Genomic DNA, 23,307 nt, shown 5'->3' with positions numbered 1-23,307 from the left:
AGCCTGGGGTTCAGCACCACAGCCACGTCCCTGCTCCCCCCTCAGCACCAGCACTGCCGCCGGCCATGCCGTGCCATACCGTGCCATGCTGTACCGTACCGTACCGTGCCATGCCATGCAGTGCAGTGCCATGGTGTGCCATACCGTGCCGTGCCGTGCCATGCCATGCTGTGCCGTGCCATGCCGTGCCACGGGAGCTCCTGGGTTCTCCAGCCATTCCCCTGAGTGCCTGCTCCATGCAGGGTCCAGCTCCTGCTGGGGTGCGAGAGCTGCACTCACCAGAGCTGCTGTTCCATCATTTAACACACATGAATAAAAACCAGACCTGTACAAACTTGGACAGGTTTCCCTCTGGGCACAGGGCTGGGCAGCCTCTGGTCAAGTCCTGCTCCTCCTCCTCCTCTTCCTCCTCAGTGTGCCTTGGGCATCCCGAGCAGCGCCTGCTGCCGTGCATGTCTCTGCAGACCCTCAGTGCCCGGTTGGTGAAGGCTGCCCCGCTCCAGCAAACTGTGCCCAGGCATTTTTGCTGCCTCGTTGTGCAGGGCCCATCGTGGGGTGAGGGGACGAGGCTGCCATCCCGCACCAGACCAAAGCTGGGCGAGTGCAGTGCGGCCGGCGAGAGGGAGAAGTCCGGGGCTGGGCACTGCCGACCGTGTCTGGAGAGTTCAGCCAAATCCAGCTCCGTGGGGGAACTGGATCCACCCTGCCAGCACAAACAGCTATTAAAGGCCAAAGCAGAGCTCCCGGCACACGGATCTGTGTGAGGTAAAGCCGTGAATTGCACTTGAGAGATGCAAAAGTTTTTCCAGGTGCTGCTGCAATCCTGCCTCTCCTCCAGTGTGTCCTGGAGCAACCCCAGCCCCCGACTCTCCCAGCAACACGGCCCAACTCATGGGCTGGGGCTGGTCCCTCACACCAAACTCTATATATATGGCAGGAATGCGGATTGCGCAGAGGGCTGTTGCTCCCGGTGCCCGAGGATGTGGCTGTGCCTGGCGGTGGTGCTGGCGGGGCTGTGCCTGCTGCGGCGCTGGCACCGGGAGCGGCAGACGGTGCCGAGGCTCTCGGAGAAGTCGGTGCTGATCACGGGCTGCGACAGCGGCTTCGGGAACCTGCTGGCGCGGCAGCTGGACGCGCGGGGGCTGCGGGTGCTGGCCGCCTGCCTGACCGACACCGGGGCTGCGCAGCTGCAGGCGGCCGCCTCGCCGCGGCTGCAGACCATCCTCCTGGATGTCACCTCCAGCCAGAGCATCGCCGCCGCCGCCGCCTGGGTCCGCGAGCGTGTGGGGGACGCAGGTAGGACAGGGCAGCTGTCCCCAGCGTCACCCCCAGCGCCACCCCTGCCAGCCCCCCGGCAACCTCGCCGGCACAGCCACGGCTGGCGCGGGGCCGTGGGATTCCCCAGCTCACCCCGTCCCCTCTCCCCAGGGCTCTGGGGGCTGGTGAACAACGCGGGGATCGCCATTCCCACCGGCCCTAACGAGTGGCTGACCAAGGGCGACTTCGTCAAGGTGCTGGACGTCAACCTGCTCGGCCTCATCGAGGTGACGCTGAGCCTCCTGCCCCTGTTGAGGCGGGCGCGGGGCCGGGTGGTCAATGTGGCCAGTGTGATGGGCCGTGTCTCCTTTTTTGGCGGGGGGTACTGCATCTCCAAGTTCGGCGTGGAGGCCTTCTCCGACAGTCTCCGGTAAGGCTGGCACACAGACACTGCCCCAGTTTCCCAGTTTGTTTTTACAGGCTTTGGCCGGCAGAGCCTCTGGCCGTCAAACCTCATCCTTGCACAACAGCGAGCGAACGCAGGGGGAGCTTTTCTTAGCTGCTGCCGATGCACGAGAGGAGGGCTTGCGGGGACGCCCAAGACATGAACCAGATGTCACGATGCCTTGGGTCCCACAGGAGCGATCTCCTGGCCAGGGGGACCCTTGTGGGCCACAGGCAGCCTCTGCTCCTCTTTCAGCCAAGCTCATGCAGAGGCAGCCCTGGGTGAGGGAAGGCAAAAGACTTGGCAGGACTTTGATTTCATTCCCCTGCCTGTTTACTACCCAGCAGCAAGGAGGCTGTGGCCATGCTGGCTGGCACTGCCTGCCCTGGCACCGAGCCTGTCCCCTCAGACCTTGCCCCCGTACCGGATCCCGCGGGCAATGGCCCTGCAGTCCCCAGATTTCCTTTGGCCCCGTGCCATCCAGACTCGGCAGACATTTGCTCACACGCTGCCTCAGAGACGTGCTGGGGCTGGCGTGGGGTCTGCTGGGGGGTCTCTGGCTCCCCCCCAAACCTCCAGCACGAGGCTGCTGTGCATCCCGCGCGAGAGCCGGTGCCCACGCGCAGCCTGTGCTGGCAGACAGTGGATGCTCTCAGGAGCTGCTCCCGTGTCCCATGGGGCTTTATCCCTTCCAGGCTTGAGATGCACAACTTTGGGGTGAAGGTCAGCATAATCGAGCCAGGCTACTTCAAGACGATGCTCCTCAACAAGGAGAACATGGAGAATGAGATTCTTTCCCTCTGGGAGAGGCTCCCTGAGGAAACCAAAACAAGTTACGGGGAGAAGTACTTGAAGGAGTGTAAGTACCTCACCTAAAGGTTAAGAAATGGCATTTGTCTCCTGACACAAGGCCCGTTCCTGGGGCCGTGGGGTGTTCCACCACCCCATCATCCCACCGAGCTGTTGGGCTGCATTCGGCTCGCGGGTCTCAGCCCCGGCAGCCTGACCGGTGCTTTCTGCCCCCTCAGTGCTGGTGGGACTCAACATGCTGCAGAAGATGTGCAACTCCAACCTGACGCTGGTCACGGACTGCATGGAGCACGCGCTGACCAGCCGCTACCCCCGTGCCCGCTACTCGGCGGGCTGGGACGCCAAGCTGCTTTACATCCCGCTCAGCTACCTGCCGTCAGCCCTCACGGACACCATATTCACCTGGTTATACAGCAAACCTGCCCAGAAAGCCTAAAGCCGGGGCGCGGCGTTGGCAGCCAACGGGCAGCAGCAGCGTGGGCTCCGGCATCGCCCTCAGCCGAGGCCGTGCCAACAGGGTCCTGAATTTCTAACGCAATGTACGGCTCACAGCCCGCTGTCCCCTGCTAGCAGACCTGTTTGCTTCTGAATAAAGACAACTCCTCCGCTGCACCTGGCAGGGCTTGATTTCAGCCTGGGGTGCAGCATCACAGCCACATCCCTGCTCCCCCCTCAGCACCAGCACTGCCGCCGGCCATGCCGTGCCATACCGTGCCATGCTGTACCGTACCGTACCGTGCCATGCTATGCGGTGCAGTGCCATGGTGTGCCATGCCATGCTGTGCCGTGCCGTGCCATGCCATGCTGTGCCGTGCCATGCCGTGCCACGGGAGCTCCTGGGTTCTCCAGCCGTTCCCCTGAGTGCCTGCTCCGTGCAGGGTCCAGCTCCTGCCAGGGTGTGAGAGCTGCACTCACCAGAGCTGCTGTTCCATCATTTAACACACATGAATAAAAACCAGACCTGTACAAACTTGGACAGGTTTCCCTCTGGGCACAGGGCTGGGCAGCCTCTGGTCAAGTCCTGCTCCTCCTCCTCCTCTTCCTCCTCAGTGTGCCTTGGGCATCCCGAGCAGCGCCTGCTGCCGTGCATGTCTCTGCAGACCCTCAGTGCCCGGTTGGTGAAGGCTGCCCCGCTCCAGCAAACTGTGCCCAGGCATTTTTGCTGCCTCGTTGTGCAGGGCCCATCGTGGGGTGAGGGGACGAGGCTGCCATCCCGCACCAGACCAAAGCTGGGCGAGTGCAGTGCGGCCGGCGAGAGGGAGAAGTCCGGGGCTGGGCACTGCCGACCGTGTCTGGAGAGTTCAGCCAAATCCAGCTCCGTGGGGGAACTGGATCCACCCTGCCAGCACAAACAGCTATTAAAGGCCAAAGCAGAGCTCCCGGCACACGGATCTGTGTGAGGTAAAGCCGTGAATTGCACTTGAGAGATGCAAAAGTTTTTCCAGGTGCTGCTGCAATCCTGCCTCTCCTCCAGTGTGTCCTGGAGCAACCCCAGCCCCCAACTCTCCCAGCAACACGGCCCAACTCATGGGCTGGGGCTGGTCCCTCACACCAAACTCTATATATATGGCAGGAATGCGGATTGCGCAGAGGGCTGTTGCTCCCGGTGCCCGAGGATGTGGCTGTGCCTGGCGGTGGTGCTGGTGGGGCTGTGCCTGCTGCGGCGCTGGCACCGGGAGCGGCAGACGGTGCCGAGGCTCTCGGAGAAGTCGGTGCTGATCACGGGCTGCGACAGCGGCTTCGGGAACCTGCTGGCACGGCAGCTGGACGCGCGGGGGCTGCGGGTGCTGGCCGCCTGCCTAGCTGTGGCTGCAGACCATCCTCCTGGATGTCACCTCCAGCCAGAGCATCGCCACCGCCTGGGTCCGCGAGCGTGTGGGGGACGCAGATAGGACAGGGAACCTCTCCCCAGCGTCACTCCTGCCAGCCCCCCGGCAACCTCGCCGGCACAGCCACGGCTGGAGTGGGGCCGTGGGACGGGAAGCAGCCCCGGCTCACCCCGTCCCCTCTCCCCAGGGCTCTGGGGGCTGGTGAACAACGCGGGGATCGCCATTCCCACCGGCCCTAACGAGTGGCTGACCAAGGGCGACTTCGTCAAGGTGCTGGACGTCAACCTGCTCGGCCTCATCGAGGTGACACTGAGCCTCCTGCCCCTGTTGCAGCGGGCGCGGGGCCGGGTGGTCAATGTGGCCAGCGTGATGGGCCGTGTCTCCTTTTTTGGCGGGGGGTACTGCATCTCCAAGTTCGGCGTGGAGGCCTTCTCCGACAGTCTCAGGTACGGTGGTGTTCGCCCTGGCAGCCCCCCATGCTCCCCCGTCCCGGGGCTCATCCAGCAGCCAGGCACATGTTGGCAGGTACAGGCACACCGGGCATCTCTGCCCCGCTTTCCCATGCAGGGTTTTATGTCTCTCCCAGTTACATCCTTCCTCATAAAGCAGAGCAGCAGTGAGCCAGGGCAGGGGCTTGTGAAATACCAGCATGGTTGCCCACAGGTTGGGAAATGGCATTGGCTGCAACAGCAGTTGTGCAACTAGAAGAAGAGTTCTGAGACACCCTTGAGCAAGGAGAGGGCTGCTCTGCACCCACCCAGGGTACAACGGGGTGCCTGGGGGGGTGTCATGGGCTTCCCCCTGCACGCCTTAGCCCCAGTTCCCCCCCAGTCCCTGCTCGGCACGGGACAGCGGCTCTGCCCACGGGGCTGACGGCCCCTCCACAGCCAGGCGCGAGATGCGTCCCTTCGGGGTCCAGGTCTCCATCATCAAACCTGGCGGCTTCCGGACGGCGATGATCGACCCCACAACGGTGGTGAGGGGCTTCGAGCACCTCTGGGAGCAGCTCCCAGCAGAGATCCAGTCAGCCTACAGCCACCTTTACCTGGAGACCTGTGAGTGCATCCCCCATGGCCCCGGCCCTTGCCGATCAGCGTCCCAGCATGCTTGGCCGTGCTGACCCCCCCTCTGCCCACCCAGACACCAAGAACACTGTCCTGCTGCACCGCCTGAGCAGCTCCCGCCTGCCCCGTGTCACCAGCGCCACGGCCCCCACGCTCCTCACCCGTTTCCCCTGCAGCCCATACGCAGCCGGCTGGGACGCCCGGCTCGCCCTCCTGCCGCTCAGCTACTGCCCGTCCCGGCCGGGGGGGACGCCCGCGCACCCCTGAGGACGGCCACCAGGCCGGGGATGCAGACACAGCACCCACAGGCACCCGCTCGCCTCGGGCCCCCCTTAATGTGCTCAATAAAGCTGGTGCGAAGCGAGGGACTGCCCACGGTGAACCCCAGCCTTGGAGGTGTCCAAGAGCGTGACGTTGGTGGGGTTGGCGCCAGCCCCCGGGGTCCCTGGGGATGCCCGAGCTGCGGCACAGCATCGTCTCTGCCCCCGCAGCCCTTCGAGGGGCCGGTGGCTGGGCGGGGGGATCCAGCTCATCCTGGCAGGCAGAGGCGGAGGCCAACCTGCACCCACTGGCGTGACCGATCGTGGTGCCCTGGCTCCCCACCGCTGCATCGTGCCGGAGGGATGCTGCTGCCCTGTGACCTGTTAAAGACATTTTTCCCGTCAAGCCTGCTGCTTTCTACAGCACCGCCCTTTGGGCCTTCTGGGCTCACAGCTCCCTCTCGGAGGAGAGGTGAGAGCAATTGCTCTTTGCAAAGGACCCCAAAGCTGATTGTGCTTTGCTCCAGCTCTGCTGGGAGCTGCTGGGATCCCCCCGCTCTGCCACGTCCCAGCTCTTCCCCGTGTGCGTCCAGCTCAGGTGGTGGGGGCTTTGCTCCTCGGCTCCCCATCTCCTCCCTCGCTGCTGCACGGGTAAACCTGAGAGCCGGCTGGAAACGGCTCCATCCTCCCTGGCTGCTGGGGGCTCGCCAGCGCCGGCACAGCCTCCCAGCCCCTCCACGGGCGACCTCGGGCTCGGGCCCGGCAGCCAGCACTCCCTTCCCGGCACAACACTGGCAATCGCGTGGCTCGGTGTCCGTGGTCTCCTCTGGCAGAGGGTGATCAGGTGGAACACAGAGGAAGCTGCCGCTGCCAGGGATGAGCCTGGCGTGGCTGGGGCAGGCTCAGCTCTCAGCTTTGCTGCCAGAGGACGGGCTGGAAAAGGCACCATCATTAACCAGCCCGTGACACTGCTGGCACGGGGAGCTGGCATGCAGGTGGTGCCTCGTGTGTCGTTCAAACCTCTAATTAAGGGCTGATTAGTGATGACTAGCTGGGGGTTAGGTCCCTGAGGTTGTGCACTTGCCTGCGGGACTAGAGCAGCATTAGCAGCAGCCCCACTCCCACACACATAGATGCTGAGCCCACGCGAGACCAACACACCCCGGGGCTGCGACAGGGGAAGGAGGAGCTACGGCAGGACAGGAGGCAGCTTGCCCTTGTGCAAGCTGCATTACAGCTCGCCGAGCTGTTTCCCCATTCAAGAAAGCTTTCCTAAACGCTTTGCTCGGCTTAGCAAACCAGTAAGACGTCTCCAGCAGCTCCCACATGTCACGTTTCAGGCCCGCATGTCCCCAAGGGGCTGGGCTGCGTGCTGAGCTGCTGGGAGGTGACACTGTGGCCTCGGCTGTGCCTGCCCGGCGACCCCCCAACCTGCATCCCTCTGGCAGCATCCCGGGCCAGCGCTGGCTGCCTGGGGAGGGATGGGTGGGAGAACAGCAGATCCCTGGTGCTGCCATTGCCTGGAGCCCACCTCAGCGCCCGTATTCCACCCTGGAGCGAAGTGCTGGCAGGTGAAGGAGGAACTGGTCAGGCCCACGGGGACCATTATCAGCCTCTCCTCTTTGCCTTCCTGCACGCCGTCCACCCAACCCCTGATCTGCTGCACTCCGAAGGACCCACTCGGATCGAAACGGCTGTTTTCCAGAGAGGAAACGGCTTTTTCCCACTTACCTCCAGACAAAGGGGAGAACAGAGCCCTTAGGGAGGCTGGGAGCTCCTGGGTACACCTTTGGGTGCCGAGAGCCTTGGGGCACCCCAAGCACAGTAGCAGGGATGGGGAGAAGGGGCTGAGCCGCCTGCCCCACTCCCCACGGCTTGGAAGCTCAACGGGCTCCTCGACCTCCCCATCCCTACCAGGATCAGCCCCTCCTCTGCAAACCCCGACGGCACCCAGGTCCTTCCCGATCCGTGAGTTCCGTGTGGAAATTTCCTGACCTGTTAAACAGAAGCCGAACGGCATCCCTGCCCGCCTGGGAGGCAAAGGCCCCCCCCAGCCCATCGGGCAGCCGTTCGCAGCCCCCCACGGCCCCCGTTCTGCAGCCCAGCCAAAACGCCTCCTGTCACACTTGGGGCGAGCAAAAAGCCCCCGAGTTCCTGTTTGCAGCCCGGGGCCTCTGTCCCGCTGGGGCTGGGTACCTGCGTGCAGGGTCACCGGCACCAGGCTTGTTGTTGTGAGACCCGACTTATCAGTGCCCTCGTGCTTCCCCGCTCCGGCCGTGCCTTCCTTCCGAGCCGATTGTTGATCACAGAGTCTTGTCTGCACTTGAAAAGGAGATTTCCTGCAATTGTTTTGCAGGACTTGCAGCTCGATGCAAAATTTTCTGCCTATCAGCCCCCTCCCCAGTGCCAGGGCAAGGCTCAAGCCCCTTCTCTTCCCCTGCAAAACTGCCAGGCAATCACAGCTCTATGATTAATTGCTGCCTGGCCAGAGGTGTTTCTGCGGTGATAACCATCTGCTGTCAACTCCTGCGACCGCTTGGAGCGACATGCAGCACTGGCCTGGCAGAGATGTTCAGCTTTCAGCCCTTTTCCCACCAGAGAAAGCCCTGAGCTCACCCCAGCATTGTGTGAGCATCAGGGACAGTCAGTGGCACGTTCGCCTTAACCCACCCAACCCCTGGGACTCCCAGAGCTGGGGGAGGACCCAGCTCAGCTGGGGCCAGCCCAGGGGATGCATTTTTCCCTCCTGCCCACAGTCACAGCAGGAACCGGGCAGGATCCATCCCCCGAGACCAGCCAGGTCCCACGGGAGTGACAGGGGAGGGGACCTGCCCAGGGGAGCCCCGAGGATCCCCGCTCCATCCTCGGGCACCCGCAGCTTCGGCACCGACACCTGCCCAGGGCCTCCCTGTGCCCATCCCCAGTCCTGCAGCAAAATCAAATGGGAGCCGAGCCCCAGGGCTGGAAATCGAGTCAAATGTCACCCGCGCTGGGCTGTCTCAGGATGTCGGACCACGATGGTCATTTCCTGCTGGGAAGCAGCCAACAAGCCCACCCCGAGCTCCGCGCTGCCGCCGCGGCTCCGCTTTCCCAGAGGCGCGCGAGCCGCTGAGCCGGGAGGATTGCCGTGGTCCCCGAGGAGCCCCTCTGCGCAGCCTTCGGCTCTGCCGCCGGTGAGCCACCACCTCTCCTTCTCCGGCCGTGTCCGTCTGTCCCCTCTCCTGCTGGCCTCCCTCCGGACCTGCAGCTTGGCAGGGTTGGGATGTCGAGGAGCCCCAGGGATGGGGGGCTCCAGCCCCGGGGTCTCGCTCTCCTCTCCTCCACATTTTTGGGAGCGGGCGGCTGACAGCCATTGGCCGCAGGGCTGATGCTTTTGCAGGGTGGCTCGCCGGGCTCTGAGTGCCATGAAGTGCCCCAGCAGCATGGCATGCTCCTCCAGCTGTCCCAGGGGAACGGCTCGTCTTGCGAGCTCTTCCAGCGGCACGAGGCTGGATGCGGTCCGTGGCGTCTTCGCTGTGCGGATGCAGCTGTGCTGGGATCGGAGCTCTCATACTTGGGGCAATAAAAGGATGTTAAGGTCAACTACATTTCCTTTAAGTTTATAATTTTGTGACCTACTTGGAAGTCCCAACGGGTCCCAGCAGTTCAGCTGTGGGATGGGCAGAGCGAGGGCAGCTGGCTGGATTTATAAGGCAACTGCACGTGAGTGGCTCGGGGTGGGGGACAGGGGCTTTCCCACTGGTGTGGAGTTGGGCAGATGTGGTGGCTGGTGCATTTAATGGTCTGGATGTCTGCCCGTGTCTCCAGTGCCTTGCAGCTGGTTGCTGCGTGCAAGGGCAGAGCAGCAGAGATGGGGTCGGGATTCCCACAGGCTCGGTGGCAGCAGGACCTGAGCTCCGGGGGTGTCGGGAGACAGCGCGAGGCTTGGCAGGAGCAGCTCCCACCCGAGGGCTGCTGCACTCACGGGCTGCCAGCTCTGTTTCTGCAGTGACCGATGCTGATGAGCCTTGGGTCTGGTGGCCATTTTCACCTGTCCTTCGTCGGTCCCCAGCACTGCCTGTCCCCGGCCCGTGGCCCCGGCTGACCAGGCTGTGGGACAGGGGACAGACACCACCCAGGAGCACGAGTGGCTGGTGTTTGTGGCTTGCGTTTTGTCTGGGACATGATGTTATTGTTTGATGTGGCTACGGCATCTTTTGAGGGTTGATGTCACCATAGAAGCGAAAATTGGATTAAAAAAAAAAATACAGAAGGGTACTTTCAGAGCTTCCCGTGAGGACTGAGCTCTGACAGGAGAGAGCGGCTCTTTCTATTTTCAAGCTGTCTGGCTCAATGCAGCCACCGAGCCACAACTCAGTGCTTTCCCTTTCCTTGCAGCTACCAGGATGGCTGAGGCAACCACTGCCCCCACTGAGACACACACTCTCCTGAATGAGTACGGGGACTACCACAACTGGTCCGAGCTGTTCCACCTCCTGAACTACACCTACACCTTCTGTGAGTTCAGCCTGGATGAGAATGTCAAGCGGGTGATCCTCTTCATCCTTTACCTGGTCATCTTTGTGGTTGGCTTGGTGGAGAACCTCCTTGTCATCTGGGTCAACTGGCAGACACGGGGCAACAAGAGCTTGGTCAACCTCTACATCATCAACATGGCCATTGCTGACCTTGGAGTGCTGCTCTCACTGCCCATCTGGATGCTGGAGGTGATGCTGGATTACACCTGGCTCTGGGGCAGCTTCCTCTGCCGCTTCACGCACTACTTCTACTTTGCTAACATGTATGCCAGCATCTTCTTCCTCACCTGCCTGAGCGTGGATCGCTACGTGTCCCTGACCAGCTCCTCCCTCTTCTGGCGTAAGCACCAGCACCGCGCGCGCCGCATCATCTGCGCCTGCAGCTGGGTCTTGGCAGCAGCGATCCCGTTCCTGGAGGTTGCTCACATGCAGCTGGTCAACACCGGAGAGCCCATCTGCATCTTCATGGCCCCCTTTGAGACTTATGATGAGTGGGCGCTGGCAGTCAGCTTGGCCACCACCACCATTGGGTTCCTCATCCCCTTCCCCATCATCACCGTTTTCAACATCCTGACGGCCAGGTTCATCAAGCGCACCAAGCCGGAGAGCAGGAAGCACTGTCTCCTCATCTACGCCTATATCATCGTCTTCCTCATCAGCTGGCTGCCCTTCCACATCATGCTCACGCTGCTCACCCTCGATGGCAACCACATCATCCTCCACTGCACCTTCGCCCACTTCCTCTACTTCTTCTACGACATCATAGACTGCTTCACCCTGCTCCACTGCGTGATCAACCCGATTCTCTACAATTTCCTGAGCAAAAACTTCCGCAGCAAGCTCGTCTCCGCTGTGGTTAAGTACATCCCCAAAGAACAAGGCAGCCAGAAGGGCGCAGACAATTCCTCCTCCACCACGCAGCACTCCATAGTCATCACAAAGGACAACAACCCTCCCAATTAAGGGAGATGGGACTCCCCCACTCATCACTGGCAAGTGGTTGGGGGGGATCTCCCTGCACTCACTCAGGTCAGTAAGATTGGTTTTCCTGGTGATAAGCAGACACTTTGCTTTTAAACGATACTTCTTGGCTGGCCACCTCCTGTGCTCTGAGGGTAGGGTGTGAAACGTGAAATGAGGTGGTGCGGGGAGCTACAGACATCTTGCCTCTGATGTGCTGCTGTATCAAATCTTTTTAGCTAAAGAAAAAATAAGAGAATGAAATATTTCCTGTTTTCCAAAAGAAACACTTGCAGTAATAAAGTGCATTACTCAGAAGTCTGAACACAAATCCAGCCCCTGGGACCTGATGCCCACACTCCCCTCGAGCCGTGGGGCTGGGGGCACATCATCTTTTCCCTTCACAATTTTTTCCGCAGCCCATGACTATCACTTACACACAGGCCCTAGCTACATCGCACTGCAGGGGTGTCCGGTGAATGCTGCTCCTCTGCTGTGATGCCACCCCGAGCAGGAGAGAGGAAATTCATTCCTTTGAAAGACAAAACTTCTCCTCCCCATGCCTGGTAAATGGCCGAAAGCCTGATTTTACATAAATGAAGGCAACATGTCCCCAAGGGGCTGAGCATGACACAGACCTGAGCTTTAATGAGGGGAGGAATTATTTAAGATCAGCAACTCGTTGAGAGCAACGTTGCAAACCCAGCAGTAAATTGGCAAAGGTTAAAAGTGGATTTGACTGGGCACAGCTGCTTCCAAAAGTGACCGGTGCCAGCAGAGGTGGGGTTCCCAGTTTGTGCTTCGCAGCAGGAGACCCATCCCATCAAACCCAGCCTCCTTTAGAGCACCTCCTGGCATGCTTCCAAGGCCACCGGGAGCATTTCTAACCACCCGCAGCCCTTCGTATGCGCTCCCTTTCAACCAAGATCGCGCTGAAGCCCCGTGGGAGCGCGTACACGTGCAGAAACCCTCGGAGCCGGAGCGCAGGCCGGGATTTTGGCTGTGTAAGAAACTGCAGCATCCGGAGAAAGTTCATCGTTGTCTGGATTCTGCTAAGTCACATGCTGCAGGTCAAGCCCTTGGCAGGGGAAGGTGAAAGAGTGACAGTCACTGGAAGGCAGTCCATAAATCTACCGAAGGCCTTGAGCTGCTCAAGAAATACATTTTTAAAAAAGCAAAGAGTAAGCAAATCTAGGGACAGGATGCTCACGGCCCGGAGCAGTGGGTGGGAAGCAGGATGTCCCGGGCTGCAGGAGAAGCCCATGACCAGGGGTTAACACGGACGCTCGGTTATCACCAAGCTCTGCTATTTACGGGGTCCTGTGATGGGGTAAACCACTAAATACTTCAGGGCTCCTTATGCACTGTGTCGTTCCTTCTTACGACCAAGGGATCCCAGTGTTGACAGAAAAAGCCAGATGTGTCTCTTCCACAGAAATACTTTGTACAGTAGCTGGGGAAGGAGCCAGTCCCTCAGGCACAAGAGTGCCGTGTTCAGGGAAGAAACTCCGCAGTTCCTCTGCCTTCATTATGTTACTTCAACAGTTTCACAACTTGTGAGCGTAGAGCCACTTCGAGTGTAAGCCCTGCGGGGCAGAGGCTGTCCTTCGGGACCTCCTCGCCTTCATCCCCGCGACCCTCCTGGGCACAGCGTGCGCAGCGAAGCCGAGCGGCTGGTGAACGCAAAGGCATCTTCACGCTGACACGAGCCACAGCTCTGATCCTGAATCCTCCCTAAGGCTTCCTTTTGCTAATACCCTGCTGTTTTCAATGAAAGAATGGAAGATAAGCACACAGTAACAAGACATTTGATGTGTGACATAACCAGGACAACAATATATTAAATTTCAAGTTACTTAAATATGTAAAATTTGCTATTTGACTTATTAAACCTTTTTTTTTAAAGTCTCCTAATGTATCTGCAACTTTGTTCACAGACCTCAGGGCCAGGGTGGCCTCAAATAAACCCTCATACAGCCCCATGCATTGATCTGGGCTTGAAACCCAGCAAGTTCTTCAGTCTCCCTTTAAAGCCTTCACCACCCGTTAGGGCCAGCTGGCCCAGCCCCGGGCTCCTGCAGCAGTTACTGGCTATATGCCCCTGGACCACCCGCCCAGCTGGATTTCCAGTGGCCACTGCTGGTCGCTGGCTCGGCGATGGGGACCTGTTTCCCCAGAGCAGCTCGGCCCCAGCGTCAGGCAGGTCACCCCAGCCCCGAACCGAGAAGGAAGCCCCGCTGCTGGAAAAAAGCTAAAGCAGCTCGTGAAAACCCCAGCAGCGTTTGCCCTCTGATCTGGCTTGCCAGCCAACAGCTCCGAGCCTGCGAAGGCCCGGGTCTCAGTGAAACGCGCTGCTGGCAGCACAGAAAAGGCACAAACCCCAAGAGTTTCCTAAAGGGTTTCTAATGGGGGCTCTGCTCCCAACCTGCTGAGGAAAAAGCCTGCAGAAATGCCAGAGCCCGTCCTCGCGCAGCGCTGGGTGCCGCAGGGGGCGGCGGGAAGAGGCCTCGGCTGCCTGGGCTCGAGCCCCAAATCCTGCAGAGCACAGCACAGGAGCAGGACACCAGGAATGGCCCACGTGCTTTCCCAGGCCCTCCTGAAGAGACAGAAATGCCAGTCTGCGCATTTAAAGAAACGAGTTTTGTAAAGAAGCAAGGTACAAGAGGTCAACATTTTCCATTTTATTATTCTAAATAAAAACCACACTTTGTGCTGAACAATGGAGTATAAAAGAACCCGATGTACAACGATTTTAGACATCTACTATTTGGGGGGAAAGTTTACAAAATATACAAAACTTTACAGCAAATAGATAGTAAACACTTAAATATCAGGAGGTCAGTACCTACTATTAACTTAACAAAAAGGTTAGACAGCAATTCAACTCTTTTTCTCTCTTCTGCTTAATTTTTCTGATAAGAGACCTGGATCCTTTGACAAAGGGGAGAATCAAACTGAACTTTGCATTTTAGAAATCGGAAGAAGACCAGTCTCGAAGCTGTGCCTTTCGGAGGGGGATTCTGTGTCAGGGTTTCCTGCAAGGACCCACAACCCAGCCGCTCTCTGCAAACGCCACCGGCACGGCTCACAGCAAAGCATTTCCCCTCTTCATTCCCCTCTTGTAGCCCCAGGATCCCAAAGCACTTTGCAAACACGAGTTAAACCTCACGGCTGCCCCAGGCGAGGTAGGTAAGTGTCATCGCCACCTTCACGGAGGCGAGTGGGCTTGCCCAAGGCTGCACCGCGAGTCAGCGGCGGAGCAGGAACAACTCTGGGCACAGAGTTTCTGCCCTGGCTCCCCGCAATGCTGCAAACGGCGCTTGGCTGTTGCAAACAGCCCCGTGCCGCTGGCCAGGAGCCCCTGCCATCGCCGGGAGCCCCCACCGCGATGCAGTCGGGTGGGAGCTACATCTCCCCAGGGCAACGCAGCCTGTGGGGGACTCGGGATGAGCCCATCGCTCCGGCCAACCCCACCATGCCCGGCTGCACATCTTTCCGGAGGAACGCTGGAGCTCCCAGCCAGGCTGGCCAGACTCGGGGACAGGGACGACAGAGCCCTGATGCTAGCTGTGGGCTTGGAGAGGCCCAGGACCCTCCCAGGGGAGGGAGCGCTCAGGTCTCTGACCCCTCTTGGGAAAACCCCTCCGAGGAGAAGGAGCGGCAGGAGGCCGGCCCAGCACGGGAATGCTGCAGGTCCAGGTCCATCCCCGCATCCCTTCCGCAGACGGGACTCGCTGCTGATCTCAGGATGTTTCACGTGGGAATGATTCATTATAACACAGGAAAGAATCCAAGACACAGAAATGCCACGGACCAGAGCGCTCTCCCCATCCCCACAGCCGAAAACGACTGGCAGAAAACGGGGTGGGCTTTTGTTCTCACGACCCTGCGCCCAGAAGAGTGGGCTTGCTTTGCCCATTAGTGTTTCAGTGTAAAAGCTTCTCTATTTGGTTTATGTGCACAAAAGGCTTTTGCTTCACAGCTTAGCTAGATACGGGGCTGCAGGTGCTACCACGTAGCAGCGCCGCAACCCATCCAAAAGCTTGTGACAGCTTCTGGGACATTTTATTAAGAGGGTCTTGAAGCTTTAAGGACTCCGCTCTCCCAAGCTTCATCTACCCCCCTCACATCCTTCATAGCAATCTCCAGAGCAGAGCAGGTCACATCCATTCCTGTCTACCAGCCCGTCTTGCCACCACCAGGACACCGAAAGAAACCCCGTAACTTGAGGAGCTCCTCAGAGGAGCCTCCAGCAAACTGCCATCAACTCCCATGCTTTTGCAGAGCGCCTTGAGTTCTCAAAATAATTTTTTTTTTTTTTTTTTTTAAACTTAATAACACTAAGCTAAACATGGCTCCACAAACCAGCCAGAGATCACAGACCGCGGCCTGGCAGCTGACCGGTATCATGAGACCAGCGTGTGGAAACCAGAGCTCCAGTGGCAGACACGGCACAGCCTGGCCAGCCCCAGGGTTGGCGATCTCTTTGGTGCCTCTCCTCCTCTGAAAACAGGCTCAGACACCAAAACCAGGACAAGTCCGGTTTAACACCCTACCCGAGGGCGATGTCAGCTGGCCCCAAACTTGGCCAATATTACAGGGACTGGGGAAAGGACACAAACTCCCAGTGGCCTTGAGTTCCTCCTCAGCAAGGTCCATTCCTTCCACCCCACCTCTGTGCAGAGGGATTGGATTCGGGTACTGCAGGACCGAGGATGACACAGGCTCAGGGCAAAGGAGCTGCCTGGGAAGGGTCATTAGGTCCAACCGGGGGTCAGCACCGACTCGTCTCTTCCCCCATCACAGCGGGGCTGGACCTGGAGCTGCCACAGTGAGAACACAGCTTTACAGGCAAACCGCAGGGATCGGAGGATGGATGGAGCAGAAGGGAGGGGGCTCCCAGCACTGCACACCTCTGCATCCTCCAACCCCTCTCCCCAGGATGCGAAATCCTCTCTCTCGACGCAACATGACCAGCAGATGGGGAGCTGTGCTCTGCAAACCCCAGGAGATGTTACTGTGCCCCTACCCTCCAGCACACCCCCGGCCCTTCCGCAAGCACGGCAGCACTGAGCCGCCACTTGTATTGCTACAGAGCTTGTTTCGCAGGACTGCAGCAGGGATGTGGCTAAAGGAAGGTTTGCTTTTGACAGGGGAGGCTGTAACAGGAGTAAAGCGACCCAGCCAGGTCCAGGAACTGGCACAGAACAGGAAAGGATAGAGGCTGTCATTTCCCTAGGACACTAAACATGAATATTCACTAAGCGCTTTGCATCTCCCACACGCTTTGCAGGTACGAGCCAGCAATCTTCACCGCACTCCCGGGAGGTAGGTAGGTACCACAAGTGTTACCACCCTCATTTTACAGATGAGGAAACTGAGGCAAAGAGGTGAAGTGACTTGCCCAAGGCCACAGCGGAGCCGGGGGAGCAACCCCCAGGAATTCCTAGCTCACCAACCACACGTCCAGCTCATGCCGCTCCTCTGACACTGGCTGTCCCTTCGAGAGGAGGGAAAAGCAGGACGAGTTTACAGGGTTTGCAAATCACTAGTTTTGTTTTGTAACAGCATATCTTTACAGAAGCGCAGGAGCCAATTTACTATGACTGTGGCTTGAAAGCCCTGAGCGCTTCCTGTTTGTGAGGTAGAATGAGTTACCTAAGGGCAGTCATAACTCATGCTGCGGCATCGGAAATATTTGTTCCTCTCCACCTCTGCCCCACAGCAGGATAACATGGGAAAAAGCTGATCCCCACCCTTCCTGGTGTAAACACTGCCGGCATGGGGCTGACCTCGCCAGCGCAGCCAGAGAGCCCACCACGCCAAGGAGGGGTCCCCGGCCCGCGCCCGACGCGCGTCCAGGCGAGGCCGAGCCAAGGTTCAGCTCAGCTGCTACTGCTGCCGGCTCCCGGAGCTGCTCGGCTGCAGCCCCCCAGCCGGCGCCTGCCGAAGTTACAGCACGATTCGACAAACGACGAACAAACTCACATCGTGCCAACAACATCCTGCATTTGCCACGAGACGTGTCCGGGATGCGGCGGTCCACGGCGGCAGCCACGGGAGGGGCCGTCCCTTCGGCAGAGAGAAGGGTCCTCCAAGGTGCCTTCCTGGGAGTTAAGGCAACAGCTTCATCACGTCTGGTCTGCTGGGATCCACGCGGCCGCAGCGACGCTGCGCTCCGGCACCCAGAGCTTCAGGCAACCAGCAGCCCCGGGACAGGCTGTGCCGGCAGAGCCCGACGTGCACGGCTGCTGTCACCAGAGAGCTGCGGAGACGTCGGCACTCTCTCGACGGCCAGCTGCAGGCCGGCAGAAGTTAGGCCTGAAGTGCCAGCACAAAACACCTCCCAAGGAGCAGCCAACCCCTCGACACGGACCTGCTCCCCCTGCCCTCTCCAGTTCAGCGACTCCTCCGAGGGATCCCTCTGCTCGTCCATCCGCTTCCTCCCACGCAGCCGCCCCGTTGCTCGGGCTCCTCGGAGGTGCTGTTGCTCCTTCATCATCCCCTCCTTCGGAGATGGGCTCCCAGGGCACGAGCAAGCGGCGTGTCACGGGCACGGCAGAGAAATCGCCAGCCACACTCCCTGCTCGGGCAGGGCTCCTGGAGACCAGCGGCACTGCCCGGAACTGCCCTTGCGAGCCACAGTCTCCCATTTTTCGCTCATTTACCAACAGCAATCCCTCCTCATTTGCACGTGCACACTCACACGCTGCTTGCTTGCCTGCCCTGCAACGGAGCAACGACTTCACGGCTGATTCTGTGACACAGACTTTGCTTATCTCCTTGCAATAGCAGCAGAACCCCAGTGATGCCCAGAATGAGTCTTTTTTTCCTTTTTTCTGTATTTCTTTTTTTTCCTTTTCTTCAAGTCCAGCACCATCCTGCTCTGGCTCTGTCCCTCTCTACTGAGGTCAGGTGTGAAAAATCTTAGCAGCATCAGTTTGTGGACAAGCTCAAACTGAGGGTTAGCCTAGTCAAGTGGGCTAAAAGGTTAAAAAAAAAAAAAAAAAAAATCTAGATTCAAAACCTAGGGAGAAATGCTAAAAATACAGAGCTCGATGGCCTCTAACAGGATCAGAGGTAAGTAAACACAACAGACTTCTTGGAAACAGTGATGTAGCTTACGTGCTGTTCATTTGTACAATGCCACCAATCTAAAAAGCCCTAGCAAGGCCAAAAAAAAAAATTAAAAAATAGAAAAGCAGGATTCCATCCATGATGCCTGACCGTTAAATAAAAATAATGACTTTTTTTTCCACAGCTTCTGTAATTAGCATTTGCTCCTTTGCTGGCCCTGCCCTGCCTCACCCCATCAGCTGTCCGTGTTTTTCTCCGCATCTTTGGAATGGATGATATACATGAAAGTCTGTTCAATGGTGAAGTCCGGGGGGAGGCTGCCTTTGTGCACGCCTATGTGCTTGCTCATGAGGTTGAGCGTGGAGCTGTAATGCCCGCACACAGTGCAGCGGTACATGAGGGCTCCCGAGTGCGTCCGCAGGTGGCACTTGATGGTGGAGCGGCCGCGGAAGAACTTGTGGCACACCTTGCACTGGTAGGGCTTCTCTCCGGTGTGGATCCTCCGGTGGTAGTTGAATTCGCTGGTGTGGGCAAACCTCTTCCCGCAGACCTTGCAGCTGTACTTGCTGTTGCCTGGCTGGTTTTGCAACGCCAAGTCTTCGCTCAGGAACTCCTCCGGCAGCTTCCTCTTCTGCAGGCCCTGCTGCTGGAGACGGTCCCCAAAGCTGGGTCGGATGTCCAAGCTGCCCCCACACTTGTGCTGGCTGACGTGGTAACGATACGCCGCTTCCAGCTTGAAGCTCTGGCCACAGAAGTGGCACCGGAAAAGAGCCTCCTCCACATTCTGGTGAACGGCCAAGTGCTTCTCCAGGAGGTGCCGATCCACAAAGCTGCTGGCACAAACAGAGCAGGAGAAAACCGAGATCCCCAAGTGAGAGAGGGTGTGCCACATCAGGCTGCAGAGACTGAGGTGCCTCTGGTCGCAGACGCCGCACGTCTGGCTTTTCAAGTTCACGTGGTCCAGGATATGGTTGCGGACAGTGTGGAAATCTTTGGCCAAAGGCTTCCCGCAGGCAGCGCACGCCAGCTCCGAGCCAGGCCCTCCCCCAAACATAGTGATCTTCGCTGGCACCGGGTCGCTGGGGTGGATGATGATGTTGTTGTCAAAGACCCCTTCTCGCCGGTGGAGGGTCAGCTGCCACTGGGTGAAGAACTTGGTCTCGCACATGTCACAGGAGAAGAGAAAGATGCCGATGTGGGACAAAACATGAGTGACCCTGGAGTTCCGGTCCTGGAAGTGGGTTTCACAGACCTTGCAGTTCCCGGTGAGCAGATCAACGTGATCTCTCGCGTGTTGGCGGATCAGCTGGATGTTGGGCTCCAGGACCTTCTTGCACACCTGGCAGGGCATGGCCTTGCTATCGCGGCTGTCGTTCTCAAAGGCCAGCTCCTCTTCGCTGTCGTCACTCAGCTCAATCACTTCTTCTGATGGGCCCAGCTCCTCACTGGCATCTTCGAAATGCAGTTCGTCCTCGCCCAAATCCTCCAGCTGAAGCTCATCCATCTGCCCAAAACCTGGCTCTTTGGAGTGGTCACTGTTGCTGGGACAGGAGTTGCTCCCTGTGGAGACATCCAGGGAAGGATCAGCGCTAAAGAAGCCGCCCTTGCCGTAGTCACCATTGCTCTGGACCTTATACTGCTGGCAGGAGGTTGTAGTGGTCTGAACAAGGATGTTCACGCTGCCCAGGCTGGGCTGGGTCGCCACACTCGCAGCAGGAGCGAACTGCCCTTGATCCGATGATTCCTGTTCCGTCTTGGGAGGCTGCTGCGGGTGCATCAGGGGAAGGGTCTGGCTGGCTTCACTCACAGTGTTCCTGTCGTCCTCTTTGTAGCTGCCTGCCACTTCCCCGTGCAAGATGTAATTCCGTTCAGGGCCAAAATGTTCCCCGCCGCTCCGGATTTCACCCAAAGAATGGCTCTGCTCCGAGGAGGTGCTGCTCAGAGGACCTGACCGGCCTTCGCTCACAGACAGGGAGGGCTGCTTCGTGATGGCTGAGCTCTCCAAGTCAGGGAAGGTTGAGTGGCAGGCCTTCAGCAGATCTTCCATGCCCAGCCGCTCTGCCACCTCATAAATGACGCCCATGTTGATTAGGTCTGTGAAGAGCTCCGAGGTGTACACAAAGCTGAGGATCTTCTCAAAGTTGGCCGGCGTGATGAAATCCACTACGTAGGTCCGAGCAGCATCCAGCCCCGTGTTCAGAAAGAGGTTCTGGAAGTAGCCCGCGGCGCAGGCCAGAACAGCCTTATGTGCAGCAAAGGAGCGGGTGCCCACCAAAATGGTGACGTCGCACATGGTCTCAGAGAGCCTGCACTTGTTGAGTTCCTTCAGCAGGTTGTTGGGGTGATTGGTGCTGTGCAACTTGATCCTCATGCCCATCTTAGCAGCTGCTTAAGAGTCCCTCTCCTGGTCAGCTGCTTCTTCACACATTCATCAGCTGCACGAGCAGGAGCAGCTTGGCATCCAGAAACTGACAGGGCAAGGGGCTCTAGATAGAAGAAAATTCAAGAAGTGATACTACTTTAACAACCAAAGAGACATCATTCTAGTCATACCTCAGATTTTCCACCTTCCCAACAAGCAATAGAGAAGCAGCAGCATAGCTGCTTAGATGGAAGTTGACTAAAACCTATCTTGAAACTTCCAAGACTGACTCTTTGGGAAATGAAAGTAAAGATGCGCAAAGGGAAAGGTGCAAACAGACAAAATAAAAAGTCATTTACTCTGCCAGCAACAGCCTGAAATTCCTGCTTCTATTTGAGCATGGACAGAGGTCCCTCTGCCTCGCAGCTCCACTCAGCTCTGAAGCTGAGCCGCAACCGGTGCCTGTTACACAGACATCCCCTCTCCCCGGGCCAGGGAGGACGCTCCTGTCTGGAGGGCTGAAATTCAGGCTCTACACACTGGTCGGCTTCGCCTCCAGGTCTTCTCCAGCCACCACCACTTCATACCTTTGCTTCAGATTACTCCCGTACCCACATGGTAACTTTTGGTTTCCAGGTGAGATCTCATTCCTGAGTCTCCCTACACACCAGCTTCTCTGCCTCCCCTGGGATTTCTCCTCTGCTACACCTACTCGCAGCACCTTTCAGTGCTCTCAGTTGGGCGGTTTGTGCATTATTCCCAGGCTGCCACTAGACACTTGGCCCACGTCACCCGTAATTCCCACCCGAGCTTGTCCTTCCAGCTTGTCCCACTGCCTCTGTCACCCTGTCCCACTCACAAGTGCTCAGCCAGCTCTCAGGCCACCCGAGGACTGGACGAACTTACCCCAGGGGCTCTACCCCATATCCCCTGCCTTTTTCTCCCTGCGACAGAGAGCAACGACCCCAGAAGCCAGCAGAGAGAGTGGGAGTTTGCAGATGGAAAGGGACTGGGCTGCCTTCTGCCCCAGCTCCAGGGAAAGGCAAAAAGGAGCCAAGGATGGGCAGGGGGAAACGCCACTCACAGCTGGGGGGGACGGGGAGGATGAGGATGGCTGAAGTGCTCACCAGCCCAGGAAACACCCCGGACGTGGGCAATTCCTGCCACGTGGGGACCCCCACGGGGGGGGGGGGGGGGGGGGGGGGTCGGCCTGGGGACGGGACGGGGGAGAGACGGGGAAGGGAAGGGGGGTCCCGGAGGGCAGTGGAAAGCCGGGGGCAGGGGGAGGCCCCGGGGGAGGCCCCGGGGGGGGCGCGGACAGGCCCTGCTGCCCGCAGGCAGGCCGACAGGAGCGTCTCCCGTCCCCGCGGGGGGACCGGGACCCCCGGCGCTGCCCCGGGAGAAAAGGGAGCAGCGGGGCGGGGAGGGGGGGGGGGGGGGCGGCAGGGACCCCCGCGCGGGCTGGAGGAGCCACGCGGGACAGCACAGGGCTCGGGGGGGGAGGGGGGGGGGGCACGGGAGGGGGTGGCGAGGGGCCCACGGCGACGCGGTAAGGGGACCCACGGGGTGGGGGGGGGGGGGGGAGGGGGGGAGCGGGCAGGAGGGAGCCCCGGGGGGGGGGGCAGCGGGAGGCCCCGGGGGGCACCGCGCGGAGCCCATCGCGGCGAGGGGCGGCGCGGAGCCCCCGCAGCTCCGCGGCGGGCCCCGCGGGGGCGGGCGGCGGGCGGCGGGGCCCCTTACCCGGCCGGCGCCCCGCACCATCCCGGCCGCGCTCACACAAAGGCGCCGACCCGCCCTCCGTCCGCCCCGGCCGCCGCCGGAGCCGCCTTCCGCCCGCCCGCGCGCGCCGCCGGGCCACAGCGCCCCCCGCGGCCCGGAGGAGAGCGGCGGGGAGGGGGGGGGCGGGAACGGGGAACGGGCACGGGAGGGGGCACGGACACGGGAACGGGCACAAACACTGATACGGGAACGGACACGGGAGGGGGCACGGACACGGGAACGGGCACAAACACTGATACGGGAACGGACACGGGAGGGGGTGCGGGCGGGGGTACGGGAACGGGAACGGGTGGGGGTACGGGAGGGGACACGGACACGGAGATGGGAACGGGAACGGACACGGACACTGGAACGGGCACAGACACTGATAGGGGAACGGGAACGGACACGGGAGGGGACACGGACACGGGAACGGGCACAAACACTGATACGGGAACGGACACGGGAGGGGGTGCGGGCGGGGGTACGGGAACGGACACGGGAACGGGCGGGGGTACGGGAACGGGAACGGACACGGGAACGGGCGGGGGTACGGGAGGGGACACGGACACTGGAACGGGCACAGACACTGATACGGGAACGGACACGGGAGGGGGTGAGGGCGGGGGTACGGGAACAGGAACGGACACGGGAACGGGAACGGGCGGGGGTACGGGAGGGGACACGGACACGGACATGGGAACGGGAACGGACACGGACACTGGAACGGGCACAGACACTGATAGGGGAACGGGAACGGACACGGGAGGGGGAACGGGAACGGACACGGGAGGGGATACGGATACGGGACTGGGACCGGGCGGGGGAACAGGAACGGACACGGGAGGGGACACGGGAACGGGAATGGACACAGGAGGGGACACGGACACGGGAGCGGGATCAGGCGGGGGAACGGGAACAGACACGGGAACGGGCACGGGCGGGGACACGGACACGGACACAGACAC

The 23,307-nt window shown here is 59.9% G+C and overlaps 3 protein-coding genes and 1 pseudogene across 6 annotated transcripts; 3 read left to right on the top strand and 1 right to left on the bottom strand.

Annotated features, from left to right (window-relative positions):
- Window positions 1-244: 244 nt before the first annotated feature.
- LOC104361204 (retinol dehydrogenase 16) lies at window positions 245-3,124 on the top strand. 2 transcript variants are annotated; one of them, XM_042796574.1, is made up of 5 exons: window positions 245-765; window positions 938-1,296; window positions 1,429-1,687; window positions 2,398-2,561; window positions 2,731-3,124. In XM_042796574.1, the coding sequence occupies exons 2-5, from the start codon at window positions 981-983 to the stop codon at window positions 2,946-2,948; spliced, it is 957 nt and encodes a 318-aa protein (XP_042652508.1). In that variant the 5' UTR covers window positions 245-765; window positions 938-980; the 3' UTR covers window positions 2,949-3,124. The 2 variants fall into 2 exon arrangements, with proteins under 2 accessions (XP_042652508.1, XP_042652507.1); XM_042796573.1 differs by having other exon boundaries at window positions 245-1,296.
- A 128-nt stretch (window positions 3,125-3,252) lies between these two features.
- Window positions 3,253-6,707, top strand: LOC116965131 (annotated as a pseudogene).
- Window positions 6,708-8,762: 2,055 nt separating this feature from the next.
- Window positions 8,763-12,994, top strand: GPR182 (G protein-coupled receptor 182). The gene is made up of 2 exons (XM_033007106.2): window positions 8,763-8,838; window positions 10,043-12,994. The coding sequence occupies exon 2, from the start codon at window positions 10,051-10,053 to the stop codon at window positions 11,143-11,145; it is 1,095 nt and encodes a 364-aa protein (XP_032862997.1). The 5' UTR covers window positions 8,763-8,838; window positions 10,043-10,050; the 3' UTR covers window positions 11,146-12,994.
- Window positions 12,995-13,801: 807 nt separating this feature from the next.
- ZBTB39 (zinc finger and BTB domain containing 39) lies at window positions 13,802-22,411 on the bottom strand. Of its 3 annotated transcripts, none has more exons than XM_042796562.1 (2): window positions 22,322-22,411; window positions 13,802-20,705 (listed from the first exon to the last, which is right to left on the bottom strand). In XM_042796562.1, the coding sequence occupies exon 2, from the start codon at window positions 20,594-20,596 to the stop codon at window positions 18,455-18,457; it is 2,142 nt and encodes a 713-aa protein (XP_042652496.1). In that variant the 5' UTR covers window positions 20,597-20,705; window positions 22,322-22,411; the 3' UTR covers window positions 13,802-18,454. The 3 variants fall into 3 exon arrangements, with proteins under 3 accessions (XP_042652496.1, XP_042652497.1, XP_032863007.2); XM_042796563.1 differs by having other exon boundaries at window positions 13,802-20,872; window positions 22,322-22,349; XM_033007116.2 differs by lacking the exon at window positions 22,322-22,411 and adding an exon at window positions 21,488-21,774.
- Between the last annotated feature and the right edge of the window lie 896 nt (window positions 22,412-23,307).

This window comes from Tyto alba, unplaced genomic scaffold (assembly GCF_018691265.1).
Source record: "Tyto alba isolate M040663 unplaced genomic scaffold, T.alba_DEE_v4.0 Super-Scaffold_23, whole genome shotgun sequence".
Taxonomy (NCBI): domain Eukaryota; kingdom Metazoa; phylum Chordata; class Aves; order Strigiformes; family Tytonidae; genus Tyto; species Tyto alba.
This window is presented reverse-complemented; position numbering and strand designations above follow the sequence as displayed.